Source organism: Leuresthes tenuis, unplaced genomic scaffold (genome assembly GCF_036924035.1).
Source record: "Leuresthes tenuis unplaced genomic scaffold, fLeuTen1.0.hap1 SCAF_6, whole genome shotgun sequence".
Lineage (NCBI taxonomy): Eukaryota > Metazoa > Chordata > Actinopteri > Atheriniformes > Atherinopsidae > Leuresthes > Leuresthes tenuis.
In genome coordinates, this window is record NW_027325360.1 from 14,877,261 (window position 1) to 14,893,278 (window position 16,018).

Consider the following 16,018-nt stretch of genomic DNA (forward strand, 5'->3'; position numbering starts at 1 on the left):
CAAAATGAAATAGATGAAGATGGATGACAAATAGGGGAAAAGAAACTTTGTTTATGTATTCATGCACATGTCTCTAGGCAGGAAGGCACACTTAAGAGTGTGTATGTATGACTGCAGATCAAGCCACTGAATGCCTGCTTCTCCAAATTGACTAATCTTTGAGCCAATATAAAATCATTCCGCTACCTCTTTTCATCTATCCTGCTGCAGTCAGAAAATATCACGCCTGCCACCAGTCGCCCTCACTGATCTACAGAGAGGGCACAACATAGGTCGCATCAGATATGTATCAATGTAAGTGTCAATCTTTTTTTTATAATTGTTTTATGCTGTCTATTATAAAGGTACACTCATATTGGACATGGAATTATGGAATCCTACTCTAAAAACCCATGGTTTAATGTTACACAAATGCACAGGGTGCAGTGAGAGTGTAACAATAAGACACCTTTGTGATTTATTTTCTAAACCAGTGATTCAGACAAACCAAGATCAGTTGAATAAGATAAGGCAGACAGCAGAAATGCTCACTCAAAAAAAGATAACCTCGGAAAACGTACCTGTTCTCTACAGGGAAAAGCTCCAACCATAAGATTTATAAGAAATCAACAATACCTCAATTAATGCAGCTTTTTATTTGCATTGTTGTCTTAAAAATATCACAGAAGAACATATACATATCTCCGCAGATAAAGAGAAAATAACTGCCTTGTGTTCAGTGATTACATGTCATATGTTAAAAAGCCAATCCCAGTCTTATGGTGTTGAAGAATCCTGTGAGCACAGTCAGGAAGAACTTATGCAAATTAACTTGCCTTAGAATTGAAAATTAAACCAGAAAAAAACCCAAAGGTGACGCGTTATTAACACACCCATTTCCTGCACACTGGGTCACGGTAAGTCATATTCTTGTACAGACGGAATTAAGAAGCGGTGGCGTAACGACCTCTTAATACAAGATTAAGCAGTTACCAGTGGGGATGGAAGAAGGGGTCATCTTAGTGTCACAGCCTAAAGGGTTAGGGTTTGAATGAGCAATGAAAGGAATAACCAGCTGTATGTGGTGCAAAACAGCAGATGCTATGGTCTTCAATTACACATCTGGCCTGGCCTTTGGAGGCTGAAACATATGCTAAAGTTTTCTGCCAGAGCAGTTGACCCCACAGTGCACTCATGTTTTACAGGTAACACTGGGAGTTGACTGTAGCTTTGCATGTTGTAGGTAATTCAAATTCATCTTCATAAAGATACAGATTTTGTTTCGTTTGTTCTTTTCAGGATCAAAATGGAAAAAAGAGTTCACATTACAGTGTTACAAAACCACCTGAAATGGCTGCAGAAATACTGCAAGACGATGCGGTTGTGGTTGGATGTGGTTGATTATTTACTATTTTAATCTCCAGCATTCTCTGAATAACACTAATGCTGCCACAGCTATTTTTCTATTTATTTTATGTTTAGATAATGATACAAATACAGCTCACTTAAAAAAAGAAAAAAAGTGTTTAGAGACCCTATAAAGACAGAGATCTTACTGTTGAAAGAGTTTATCATTTCACTTAGTTTTCATTTTTAGCACTGTTCTATGCGGGTATATTTTTGAAAATTAAGCACAGCTCTGGTGACGCAGAATTTGTACTCATATTGAAACTTACTTTTAACTAATATTATCATTATTTTATCGTGTATTCATGTTTTGTTCTGACAAACAACTTTGCTCTCATTAGTATTTTTCAAGTACCTTCGACAAGTTTTACAGGACTAAACATACAAAAATTACTATCAGCCTCCTTTAACTAGGACAACTACATTACAAGTTCAGAAAGAGGTCGATAATTTGAGGTCGATCCTGGAGACTTTTTAGGAAAACAAGATAGCAGTCTTGAAATAATAAGCTTTTTCAAAGATACAGAGGAGAAACTTGCAGGGTGGGTGTTACTCTGCTGCAGTGAAATTAAGTGATGTTAGCCATTTAAATGGTAATGCAATTTGGCTTTCGCTCAATTTGGGCTAAAATCTTATCAATGGGACTGTTTTGGGCTTTTCCTGTGTCGTACACCTAATGAGTGTGGCATGCCTATGAAAACAAACAAAAATATTTTATCAGTAACTTCAGTTACACTGTTTCTTTACAAAGAAAACGCTCCAACCATGCTCTAGCTCAGGGCTTGTATGATGTGTTATACCCACACACACACACACACGCATATACATATATATATATATATATGTATGTATATATATATATATATATATATGTATGTATCTGAGACTACAGAGATGAGAGACTGTTTAGATAATAAGGAAAAGTTTAAGTGTTCATAAATGTGTTCAAATATATCATTTGTATGTTCTGCAGCTAAGGCAGAAATAAAGATGGATCATCCCTTGGGGATATTTAAAAGGAAAAAAAAGTGTTACATACACACTAACCACCAGTTTGAGGAAAAACTGTAAATCCAGAACAGAAAAAGACACATGAGATGAGGAAAAACATTAAAAAAAATTAAAGAAGTATGAAGAGATAATTAAACTACAAGGCAAAATGCATTGATCAAAAAGTCATTGATCGTTATCTTCATCTTCCTCATGCGCACTAAAACCATCAAAGTCATCTTCTTCAGTGTCCGAATTGAACAGCCTCAGAACTTCATCACTCACTTCAGTCTCTTTGTTGTCATTCTCACAATCTCATCTCAGATTGATCGCCTTTAGTTTAAAAGCTGCATCATATGCATTTCTTCATTTGTTTTCCATGTTGAGGGTAACGACCGATTTACAATAATTTAGTAGTGTAAGTGCGTTCCATTTATCGTACAATTTCATTGGACCACTGTGAACTATTCGTTAATTTTAGGCAAAATATTTTTGGCAGCATGAAAAAAAAAGAAAAAAAACATATATTGGCAGGATTAGGGTTACGGATAGGGTTAGGGTTAGGGTGCTCAAAGCCTGGGAAAAAAGTGTCAGCTTATAGTCCGGAATTTACGGTAATTAATTGAAAATTGAAAAATGTATTAATTAAAAAAATACTTAATTTATTCCAAAGGAAATTATAATCATATCAATTATATAATTCTAATACTTGATATATATCTTCTTCTTTCAGCCTCTCCCTTTATCAGGGGTCGCCACAGCGAGTCAATCTCACATCATTGATCTGGCACACATTTTTACACCGGATGCCCTTCCTGACGCAACCTTCACCATTTATCTGAGCTTGGGACCGGCACTGGAACTACACTGGCTCGTGCCCCCCAGTGGCTGGGCTCTCACACCTCGGGACAATTTTGCATCACCAATTAACCAAACATGCATTTTGGGGCGTGGGAGGAAGCTGGAGTACCTGGAGAGAAGCCACACATACATGGGGAGAACATGCAAACTCCACACAGAAAGGCCCCAGCAGGGAATCAAACCTGGAACCATCTTGCCGTGAGGCGGCGGTGCTAAAAAGAAATCAAATATGTATCAATGAAGGAAACAGACGCTTCAGCCATAAATATTAAGCTTTTGGGAAAGGGAGTTTTCTTCTTTACTTTCAGCCTCTAGCAATGTACTGTACTGAGAAACATTCCATACTTTCCATTTGTTCCTGTGTCTTTTACTACAGAAACAGATGATCCATGATCATTGTCCCATTTGTCACTCTTTGGTACAAACCCTATCTGCCTTCATTTTTTCCCCCCCTATTCCCTTTCCAATTCTGATTTCATCTTCCACTGTCTCTCTTTTTTTTCCTCAGCACTCTCCAGTCTCCCCGTCTTTCATTTAAGATATTACCAGTTTTACATCTCCTGCATCTTCAACAACTTAAACCCAATTGGGAACCAATGCACAAGCATTATGACTGGATGTAACAGTGGATGTTCCGTGAATAAAGGAGGGATAGAGGGAACACACTTCAGCTGTATTCAACCTTCTTATTCAATTATTTTCTAATGTACAGTTATCGTTTCATATGAGGGGTGTGTTATCGTGTTATGAAATGATATTCAACTGACAGCACACCAACCACTTGGGAAGCCGAGGCTGGTATTTGAATTTTGCCTCAGGGGTTCAGTCATGATGGGTTGTATATATGATGCCTAAACCACAACACAGAGTATGGTAGTAATGTGATATGTGAATGCCATTGATAGCATGTCACTAGAAACACATTTTACATGTAATATGAATAGTGTTAAACAGCATGCATAATGGCTATGGTAAAACTTCAGAGCAAGTGGCATTTCTGATGTGTACATGTTATTAAAATTAATGGGAAAACCAACCATACAAACAGATACAAAATATGTGTAGTGATAACATGGAAGATGACTGAGGTTTACACATATTATGCATACAAAATATCTTGTGAGATATTGCTGCCAGGTGTCACATTTGGGGTATAGTGTCTAGCCCAAGGACTCTTTGACATACAGACAAGAGGAGATGGAGATTGAACCATTAACCTTGCAGTAGGTCAACAACCTGTTCTACCAACTGAGTCACAGCAGCCCCAAACGATAACCTGATAGAGACATGATAAAGTAATTGAGGTGTAAACATGATGATGTAAGAGTAGTGAGCTACAGCATGCTTCTAGGGCACAGAGTACAGAAAGAGTGTATAGGTAAGTGTGTGACTGTGAGTGTAAGTATGTGGGGGTTCAAGTACATGGCAGGGAAACAGAATAGAGGAAAAAGAAAGACACAAAAAAGGAGAAATGGAAAAAAAAAAAGATGGCAAGCTCACACATACACACACCTGTATCATCTCTAAAGTACTTCCTGGCATCCCCATTAGTGGCTGTACCAGCAGCAGTCAATACTGCTAACCTTTGGTGCTCCATACACACAGACAAACACACACAAGCAAACAGCCTTTCAGCCCTGCAGCCACACTGCTTATAATCATTGTGCTTCCTGCTCTGTGTGCACAGATAAAACCTTAATGTCATCACACAACACACACATACAAACACCCTGTTTATTGAGATAAGAACATAATGTCATCTCTGTGTGGTGATAAAGTTCAAGGAGAAAACTAAAGCCCTTGACGTGCCCTTTTAACTGCAATGAAAAATGGGTGAGGTAGTGGTGAGTGTGTTTGCAAGGCTTTGTGATGTGAGTGAACATTGAGAGTATAAGCAACACAAGCTGGCACAATCTCAAAGGGACATAGACTGCTAGTGGACCCTAAATATTAAGTTCAGTGTTGAGTAATTTGGTTTGTTTACCATGGTCAGGTCACGCTGGATTCAGACTACAAAATATCAGCCATGACCTCATCTGACATGTGTGTAGGCAGCTGGGCAAAATACATAATAGGCAGTTTAATCCCCAGTTTTATTCCTATTTACCATTAATTAAACCTCAAAATGGAGATCTTGCTAAAAAAGTACCACAATGCTGGTGATTGCCATAGGTGTGTAGAGTGAGTAAGTCGTATTTGTTTAAGACCATCCAAGCAGGATGATCGCGCTACCAACCCATTAATACGATATCTGTTCCCGGTCAATCCTATTATTAACATCTCCCAGCCATTTTAATCCTCAACATTTGCTCGTCATGCTCCATCACCAAGTCCATGTGGAAAAAATTCGGTACAAGTTGACTTCAGACTGAGAGGCAGCAGATGTGTTAGCCTTCACATGTCAGTAAAATAAAGCAAAAGAGTAAGCCCAGAAAAGGACACGCGCTGTGTGTTGGAGTTCACAAAAAATAAACAAGAAAATGCTTTCTACTGCATGTAAAGTCTTCAGTATGGTTAGTATAATTCAGTATGATTATAATTAGAGTAAGTCAAATGGCAAATCTATATGTTGTTGAAGAATGTGTACTGATGTTTTAAATAGACTCCTCCATTACGAACTTCAACATTTTTCACTGTTGTTTAATTTATATTATATTATATTATACTAAATTAAATTAAATTAAATTAAATTAAATTAAATTAAATTAAATTAAATTAAATTAAATTAAATTAAATTAAATTAAATTATATCATATTATATAATATTATAATAAAAAAATGTCCTGAACACACTGTTATTCCTGTTTTAAGTCTAACTGACAGCCCATATTGTCTTTCCCAAGCACTTATTTCATGGCCATTGGGTCCAAAATGAATCTGAGGAAATTCATTATAGATTGTGGAAAAATTCATGCAGAGCATCTTGATGAGAAAATGCATATTCATCGCTGGCAATGGAGCAAGGCAGAATCACAACATCTGATTCAAGGCTCCATTAGAGAGGGAAGACTGTTAAGTCCAACCCCTTAGGGATTATTATGGCAAACGAATTAAAGAGGATATATCATACACATTTCCAGGTCTAAATTTTTATTCTAGGGCTCAGCTGGTATACTTTTGCATCCTTTATCTAACCTTTATGCAGCCCTCTTGCTGAGCAATTTTTTATGAAAAAGGGGAGAAAAAAGCACTAAAGGCTCCCTTCCAAGTAAACCCAACCTCTTCTGATTTGCCAGCTCTTAGAACCTGCCTCTCTACATGCTCCTTCTCCAGTAGTTAGATTTCTCTTCTTTTTGTTGTTCTTTACTCCAAATGTTAATGTGGTATTTTCCCATGACTGGTTATGAGAAAAAGCCCAGTAGTATAAAATGTTGAATAAGGACATTGTTGTTTGAAATTTTGCACTAATAAGGTGCAACTACTGTTTGAAAAGGGCTAAATAAGTCAAAGAAAATCCAAAAACCCATATTGGATTTCAATAATTGTGGAAAGCCTCATCCTCTGTAGTAAAAATGCTATCCTTAAATGTGGGGATTAATTCAAGAATCAAAGAACTTAGGTATCATTGACATTATTTTCCCCAGGGGGCATTTGTTGCACAGCCAGCAGTACATGAAAACTGACAAACTTAACGCACAGTTCACAAGTGTGAATGTTTTACCAGTGATTGTAGCTCAGCTTCAGCATTAGCTGCAATAGTAAGGTTGTGGTACATCTGGAGTCTCAATGACACAAAGTCTCCCTCTACATTTGAGTACATATGTGTAAACACTTTGATCGTGCAAAATAATGTGCACTGGTTAAACTTCTCCCTACAGATTTAGACAACATCAAAGGAAATAACTAATCCCTGCGGACAATGTGACCAAACTTGCTCATATAGGGTTTTAAACACACTGTCAAATTACTAAAGCCCTGTTACATTGTGTCCTCCCATATGTCTTTTTATTTCATGTTTTCTTTCAGTCTTTGACAGTCATTGTGCAAAAGATTGGGGAATACTAATTGGGGAGGTATCTGGTATCTTGCAAGAGAAAAAGAACAGTGAAACACATGCACAAAGACAGAGAAAAATAAAGAGTAAATACTTTGTGCTTTTAAAGATACAACGAAATATATAGCATCCCCTACATCAAATGACTTCTAAGTTGCTTTTGTTCCAAATGCCTTTTTTTTTAGGATATCGCAGATGTGGGAGGAGAGGAGCACAGATCAGATGCACTTTATATCCTATGTATGAAATTTCTGTCTAAATTTGGTGAACTGTCAGCAAAGGACAGATTACGCATACCTGGAAGTATGATGATCAAAGGTATATATATATAAATATAGGAGAAAAGTTGTCCCGGGTAGGTATTACAAATCATAAAGTGACTGAACCAAGGCAAGGAGACAGCCAATGATTTAAGATGTCTTGAGATATTCTAAGTACGGTGCTTTCCATATTTTGTCTGTTTTAAAGTCTTTGCTCTCAGTCATATGGAGCCAAAAGGTTTCCCTGTGTTTTACCCTGCACATATAACTATGAAATATGGTCATTCTTTGCAAAAACAGATACATTAGTTGGTCTGCATCAGTGTCTGGTCAAACATTAATACTAGCCTTATATTTCTTCTACATATTTCCTGAATCATGAGAGAAGGCGTACGAGAACCAGCTTTACTGAAGTATAAAACTTTTGAAATGTATGAATCTATATTCACATAATACACTGTTCCCCTTTACTTATGAAGAATATTATCCTTAATGTTTCATTTCATCAGTCATCACTGGAATAATCTCTTATCTGGTGTAACGTGAGAAATACCAATTTATCAAAAGATAGTCTAAACAATGAAATGTTCTAAAATTTTAATACCTTAAGACCAATTATTGTTTTCCACTTCTTTGCCTATCCACTGTCAAGTCTGTGTGTGTTTCTGTGTGTACGACAGAGAGAGTGAGACACAGAAAAATAATTCTGTCAGATAGCAATAATATATATTATATATAAGAGAGGGAACAAAGAGCAGCACTGATTGAAATGCAAAAGATCATTTTTCCTTTTTACGCAACATCCTATAAAAACTAATGTCATCTCCATTAAAAAATATATATCAAAATATTCAATGTATATGAACAGGCTGTGCATGTACTCAGTTATATTCTTTTAAGTTCAAGTTCAGTAAACTGCTAATTGCATTTGAAACATTTTCCAAATATCCAACTGTCCAAAAACATTAACAATTAACAATACTGTTAGAAAAACACGACTTCCATACTGTTTCCACTATATAATAGATGTCATTGTTACAATAGAATAGTTAGTGCTAGGTTATGATATACATATGAATGACTAATTTTGATTCAGGATTATATTGTGCAGGTTTCTTTTGCTTCGTATTTCAGTCACTAAGAATCACAGACATATTCTAACTGTGACAAAAACCCACAGCAACACTTGTAATGATTTGAATTTTCTTAAATTCATCGTGTTATTGGTATTTTATAAGCAGAGTCCCAAAAGTCCAGGTAAGCCATAACTCATGGAAATAAATATCTTTAATATGACAATGGTCCTGGGGCAAGAAAGGTACTTTACTCCTCTGTTTGTGGGAAGTGGGTGGAAGAGGGAGATGTGTATACCAACAAGGAGCTCGGCTGCCAGTGGCTAGTACACTCACATGCACTACACTGAAAAAAGGCAGCAGAGCGAGAAAATGTTAAATAATGCAGAAAATTGAATGAGCATGTTGGGTTTTGAAATATTTCCATGAGTTTGTGTGGTGAAATGCATAGATGTGCATGGAGGAGAGCATCTTACAGATAATTCATCTGACACTAAGCTATATTTTTCCACTTCTGGCTTTCTTTGGTGACATAAAGCCAAGATTTCCCAGAAATGCATGAGGAAAGACTCACAGTGGAGTAACAATGGAGAAGATAAGCAAACGGGCAAATTTTACGGTTCTGAAAATGTCATATTATATTACGAAACAGTATTTTGGCACTAGACTACAACTCAAAATTCAAAAATGAAAGAGTGATAATGCGTTTTAGATTTCTACCTGCAGCAAGTTAGATTGCTTGGTGACTTGGTCTAAAAGCCCAACATCTTTTCCCACAATGTATACTGTATTGTATGTGAGGGCAAAAACTGTACCGTTGAAAATACAAAAAGCGCTCTGCAGACCACCACAACAAAATGATGGTGAAATATTTGTCAGGAGAAAAGTATGGCCTCATTAAAAGTATGTTACCAAACGTCACGTACTGCTGATCATCTACTCATGTCATTCTTGTAGTGAAGCATATATGGCAGCAACATGCCATGGGCGGGACTTCTCAGCTGAAGGGATGGTGAAACTGAGGCAATGGTTCATGTTTCAATAACACAACAACCCATATGGATGAGATTGAGTGGCCCAAGGCTAAGTCTCTGACTGTCTTTGGATAACCAACAAAGCTCTGACTTCAACCTCAAAGAACATCTGTGAAGGTACGTGAAAGTGGCAGATCCCAGCTGGTTCCCATCCATTCTGAAAAAGCTGAAGAGAATTTCCTGGGTAGACTTTGGATAAAGAGTCCATATCCAGATGTGCAAATCCTGAAATTGTGAAGAACTGACTTATAGGTCTGAATACTTTGTATATAAGATAATAAAATTTTTTGTTTTTAATATATTTGTAAAAAAATCTCTGAAGATATGTTTTCCTTCCTACTCACAACACTATACAACTCTAAGGAAACAATCATTTTGACCACTTTCTGGAGCAAGTTCACATTGCAGGTTCCTCGTTTCAGTGGCAGTTGGCAGTTTTTTTTAATATTTTTATAAAGAAGTTCTTCTTTTTCTTTCATTTGCTGATCTTCTACCTCAATGGTAAGATAGCAAGTAATGCTACTTCTACTGAGAAAAATGGTTGTTCGTTAAGAGGACAGTTTAACAACAAAAACATATTAGAGAAGGTTCATTTTAGGTACATCCCTGCACTGTCTTAATTGTGTTTCAGTCTTTGATCACTCTCCACATGTCACTGTTGCTCTCCCTCTGCCAAGTCATTTGGAACAGCTTTCAGTTCTCATCTACCATTGGGGCCTAATACATCTGGATAAGAGGTGCTTTCTATGAAAAATAACCTTACAAATAACTAATAGAGAAAAAACAAGGCTCCACTCATCTCTGTCTGTCTCCAAATGTCTCTCTGCCAGTTGGTGTCTGTCTTTCAACCCTTGTGCTCGTCTCTCTTCTTTCCCTCACTCTTCCTGTGCTCTTGCCAGGAAGAGAAGGGGGAGACATCTGTGATCATCAATCTTATCTACCAATCTTTTCCATCTTCCGACACTTCATCTCAGAAACCCTTCCCAACATGACGTCTGACTAAATTAGATTAAATGACTTTGTCAACCTTTCCACAGGAAAGAGAGAAACTCCAGCAACTAATTTGTGTAAAACTAACACACTAATATGAAGTCCAGTTCGTTTATATTGAACAACTGCTGAAGCTATTTCATGCAATTATTGCAAATCAGATCCCATTAAATGAACTGCTGAAAGATAATAACAATACATTCAGTCAAGGCCTTATTTCTATTTAGAATTACCGGTTCCATTCATTTCTGTTGTTCAAGGAGTCTTAACCTCATTTAGCACTGTTAGGGAGATGTGGTTAAGGAAAATTATCCTTAGCAATGCCAAATTAATTAAAAATGTTTCCTAACTTACATTTTCAGAAGTGTATATGAGTATAGGAAACATTGCGTGGAGACACGGGTTTAAAACACAACATACTGAACTGGTCAATGACCAATGTCCTTAACTGTAAGCATTTCTTCTGCCTTTCTCCAGCCATCCACCAGATGCCCTCAGTTTCTTCCAGCACATGAGACTCACTCACCTGTTTTTCACATCAACCTTTGGTGGTCAGACGGTGTTATATCACAATCTTGGATTCGCGTTCTTTCTTGTTTGCTTCCGGTACTTTACACACTCCCATTCACTGTTTACTTGTTTGCTCTGTTTGCATTTAGGGCCCATGTCCTGCTCCCAGTTCACCCATCTGTAATTAACTTTTAACACTTAAATAATATCCCCACTATAACCAACAGTGATAATCAAAGCATATATGACTCAAGGTGCAAGAGGATGTTGTTGTCTCGTGGCAGGAAATTGAAGTTGACAGTTGAAAAAACAAAGAATTCCAAAGAATGCAAAAACATGTTTTTTCTATTAAGTGTGCCTTAAAAAGCTCTGTTCGTGAGTGTTCACATGTCATTTAGAGTCCCTCAGGATGTTCCAAGAGAGCAAAACCTTAAGAAACATTATCAAAGACCCGGTGTATAACCTGAAAAGTCACTGCTTCATTGAGGTTCCACGATATACTTAAAAGACTCAGCCACACACACACTTTCGTTTTCACAAACACGAACACAAACTCACTCAAAGTCACACAATACCCCATTTTTCACCCCCTCCCTGTCACGCCTCCAACCAAATTAGATTGTGATTGCTCTTTCCGAGGTCACTTTTAATTAAACTGAGATGAGAACATGACACATGGGATTAAGCCCCATCCTACCACTACAAATAATGAATTCAAAACTAACGCTAGAGCCTATTGCTTTCAACCATGACCTCCATATCATTTATGTATAAGAGCAAAGGAACTCCACTAATTGTCTTCTGCAGAGATAAAGAGCGTGATGGGGGGTGGGGGTCTGTCTTTGGATGCAAATTTGTGAGCGCAGGAAGGAAGTAGCTAAAATACACGTAAGGCAGTGAATTAAATCAAATGAATGCAAATGAATATATTCTGTTTTAATTTCAGTTGTTCAGCTGGGCATCCTGAATTAATACTGACTTGAGGAGAAAGCGAGAGACAAAAGAGAGAAAAGCAGACTATTTTTACATCTTAATGCCAGCTTCAGAGCTTCACTTAAGTGGACTTGAGAGGACGAGCTCCCATTATTATCATTGATGTGGTTAATAGAGACACAAGAAGCTTACATCAAAGGCAAAACCCACTAGACTTTGGCTCAAGTATGTTAAATCCCTACAGTGAAGAAACAGAGTCTGTTTATGCTGGTGCATTAAGTTAGATGTAGTTTGACAAAGAAATCAATTCCAAATTGATTCATGCCCAGTAGGACCTGAACCAACATCTCTTTTCAATTTTTTCTTAAAAAAACACAGGTCCACAAGACTCATCCCTAAACGAATAGTGCTGTGAGGGTATTTTAGATTAAAGGCATCTGGTAGGTATGAGGATGGCTTGTGCTGCTGCGGTTACTGGTGTTATTGAAACTCAATGAACTTAAAAAAAAAGGAAGAAAAAAAAAAACCCAAAACTTCCTTACCTCGGTGATAAAAGCCTTGGCAGTTGTTGGGCTCATGAACAGCACGGCTCTGCGAAGTGTATCCCTATAGCGATGCAGCTCCTCCACGCGCATCGTCCTGAACAGACTTGTGATCATCATGTTGATATTAGATTCCACCTTTTGAAGGGACACGTCCATTCCTTGCTGAGAGGTCCGGTCCAGGAAATCCTCAATACCGCGGATATCTGGAGAAAGAGAGTTAGATGCACAGAAGTGACTATATATTTGTCTCCAAAACAACATAAATACTCTCCCACAGATATTTTGCAGAGGGAAAACAATGCCCTCTAAAAAGATTTGGCAAGAGAAAAATTCCCAACAGAAACAAATATAAAGACCATCACTGATGGCTTCACACGACATTCTGTTTTGCCGCTGATGCGTCATCTCACTACATAATGGGCTCAGTTAATATCGTAATTCATCAGCTCGTACTTGCAGTTATTCCTTGCTCTCGCTCCATTTGTGTGGTTCAAATTTCATTCATCATGCTAATATGAGTTACAGCTATTGTTGGCAACGCAGCACATCTATAAAAAATTAATCTTTCATAGAAACTTGAATGCGCAAATCGTTCTGTACACATTCTTATTATACGCACGTACACACACAAAAGCATATGGTGAGTAGTCAAGAGCTGTTTTATGTCTTGTGGACTGATTGAATTAAAATATAATATTTCCATGGCATTGCATGTTTGCAGGGGAAAAAAAGGAGCACAATTTCCTAGCATGGGGACCGAATCCAGCATGCTTTGGGCTTGTGTTGTGTTAGTGGCAAGGGAAACAAAAGAGTCAACTGAATGCCAGAAAAATCAAGGGAGCAGCTTTTCCAACCTTAATACACGTTGAAATCAAATCAAAGAAAGAGCAAGAATTTAATATAAATAGAAAGACTTGACAATATCAAGAAGTAAGTTTTTTTAGCTGAAGAAGGCAAAACCTTATATCAATATTTGTTTTCTTTTGGTGATTAAAACCAGTTTGCAGCTTAATTGGGGATCTGAATAAAAAAAAATTCTAAAAACAAACTAAAAAAAAAAACAACAAAAGAAAACTGCTTGATTTTTATCACTTGAGCTTTAATCAGACAGGAATTTGTTGTTGCACTCATTTGTAAATGCTGAGGCCAGTGGTGCATTAGCCACAATGTCCCCCATCTCTGCAGATTGTATCAAAGTGTACTACTGGGACACAGAGAGAAAAAAAAGAAACTCACGAGACAGTTAAAAGTTTTGATAAAAGTACCAAACACTATAATTATCTCCATTAAAAGTTAGCTAAGTATCTTAACAAAACCAGGATTCTGGTGTTCGTATCTTTATTGCTTGAACTCGTCTACAAGTAATGGGCTACATTACAGTCAAGGTACCCCTAATTAAAGCACTATGGTCGAGAACACAGCTAATGATGTCAGAGGATGTGTGTGTGTGTGTGTGTGTGTGTGTATGTGTAGCAACAACATGTAAAGCATCTACCTAATGATCTATTTGATATGGAAAATGGATGACACTGTCATCACGGCCAGTTTCACATATGAGCAATTAACTGGATTGATTAGAGTTGTTAAGGGCCAGAGTGCTGGTGTGATAAAGTGATTTCATTAGGGCCAAAATTTAGAGTTTCAAGATCATGTTAAGAGGCACTAAGAGACACTCGCAATTGTGCTGATTCTGAACATGAAATACTACGCACACACAAATACAGAAGCCACACATACGGACAAAATGAGGAAGGCTGTGAGTTCTGGAGGTTAGGCCAGGACAGTGGGAGATATCACATCAATGCTTCATGCAAAATTAAGAAAGACATGGCAAGCTTACATTGTGAAACCATACCGACTTGCTGTGTTGAGTTAAATTCCTTCTCTCTGAGCTCAGTTTCCTTTCCCATGTATACACACAGGGCAGTCAGCAGTACTAATATTCTATATACATGCAGATGCAGAACTTTGAGGACAGCAGCTGGGAACTTAGTCTGGTTACATGGGTATTTTAAAATGAAAAATGTACATAGATAAATATTTGTTCTTCTAACACAGCAAGACAAGATAAAGTTCCCATTCTGTGTCTCTGTTTATGTCATATTGTTGTGACGTTGTTCTTTGTAACTTATTTGTGCGTGAAGACAAGGAAAGGTTGGTGAACAAGCAGAGACAGAGCAAGAGCATCCTTGATGGTCAACCAAAACTTCTCTGATCTGTGTGGGAGCACAGAATTATCAAGCCATTACAATCTAATTACTACAGTTAATGAGAAGAAATAACAATTAGCAGCAATGCTGATTACTATTAACAACATTATCAGTGGCAATACAATCACTGTCTGTGATTCCACATGAGCGACTTAACATGAATCAGCTGGTTACTGCACAGTCAGGATATTATGCATTATTCTTAAGACTGTAAATCAGTGTGTACTATAGATACTGTCATTTAAAAAGGGCTCTGTCCTTCAAGGGAATAAATACAAAATCATTAGTTACCATAAAATAATAACCAATAAACATGAAGGTAAACATTCACACACTACTTACTCTGCATTTTCAATGGCCCAAACAGGTTGCTTGCTAAACCACCAATATCTGTTATGGTGTCTGACTGTTTGTTCTTTGTGGTAAGAAGGTTGTCAAATCAACATTTTCTTTTTTTTTCCAAATTTGTCAGCAAAGCATCTAGATGGAAAGCAACAATTAAGGTGAAAGGAAGGAGCGCAACACTTAAGATTTTTATTTTTAAGTGTGGTAGCCAACAAGTTCAAGTATCTGTAAACTTTGACTGCCAATGTGACTATATAGCGTGCCTTGTTGTTGGCTTGTAGTTATTCATCTTTCCGTCCACCACTGTGGCCGTTTGCCTCGAGGCAGACTTTTACTTGTGCGGCTTTCTTTACCGTGATGAATCCGCTCACCGACGTGGCTGACAGTGCAACTTGTATGTATAAAACACACTGTGAGTAGTTGACGAGCAAAATCACGTGATTCACCACGTATTAAATATATTTAGACCATTCAAATACTTTGTCTTCAGTTTATAAGGTGAAAAAACATTACAATTTCAGTATATTTCCTGATAATTCAACATATCCATCATTATTTAATTTCATTATTTCAAGATGCAACTGTCCTTACGAAAGGTGCTGATAGTTTTTTTTTCTTTTCTTCTTTTTTGGCTAAATGCAGCTCAGTCATATGAGCACTACAGAAATATTTGTGAGCTTAATCTGCACCTATTTTCCTTATTAAAAAAAGAATCACTCAATCAATGAGAATCTAATTGTTTACTATATAAAACAAACAAAAGGCAATAACTTCCAAGGAATGCAATTGCTTTCTAATGCATTCATATTGTTACTGTGTAACTAAAGAAATGAAATTAGGGAGGATCCTGAGCTATGAATCCATGTTAAACTTTAGTGGCGATGCAT

The 16,018-nt window shown here is 37.2% G+C and overlaps 1 protein-coding gene across 2 annotated transcripts in view; it reads right to left on the reverse strand.

Moving 5' to 3' along the window:
- grid2 (glutamate receptor, ionotropic, delta 2) overlaps positions 1-16,018 on the reverse strand; it is a 456,461-nt gene that overhangs the window by 171,682 nt on the left and 268,761 nt on the right. For both annotated transcript variants that reach the window (XM_072387763.1, XM_072387764.1), the window contains exon 4: positions 12,574-12,779. In XM_072387763.1, coding sequence (XP_072243864.1) covers positions 12,574-12,779 — 206 coding nt within the window. The remainder of the gene's footprint in view (positions 1-12,573; positions 12,780-16,018) is intronic.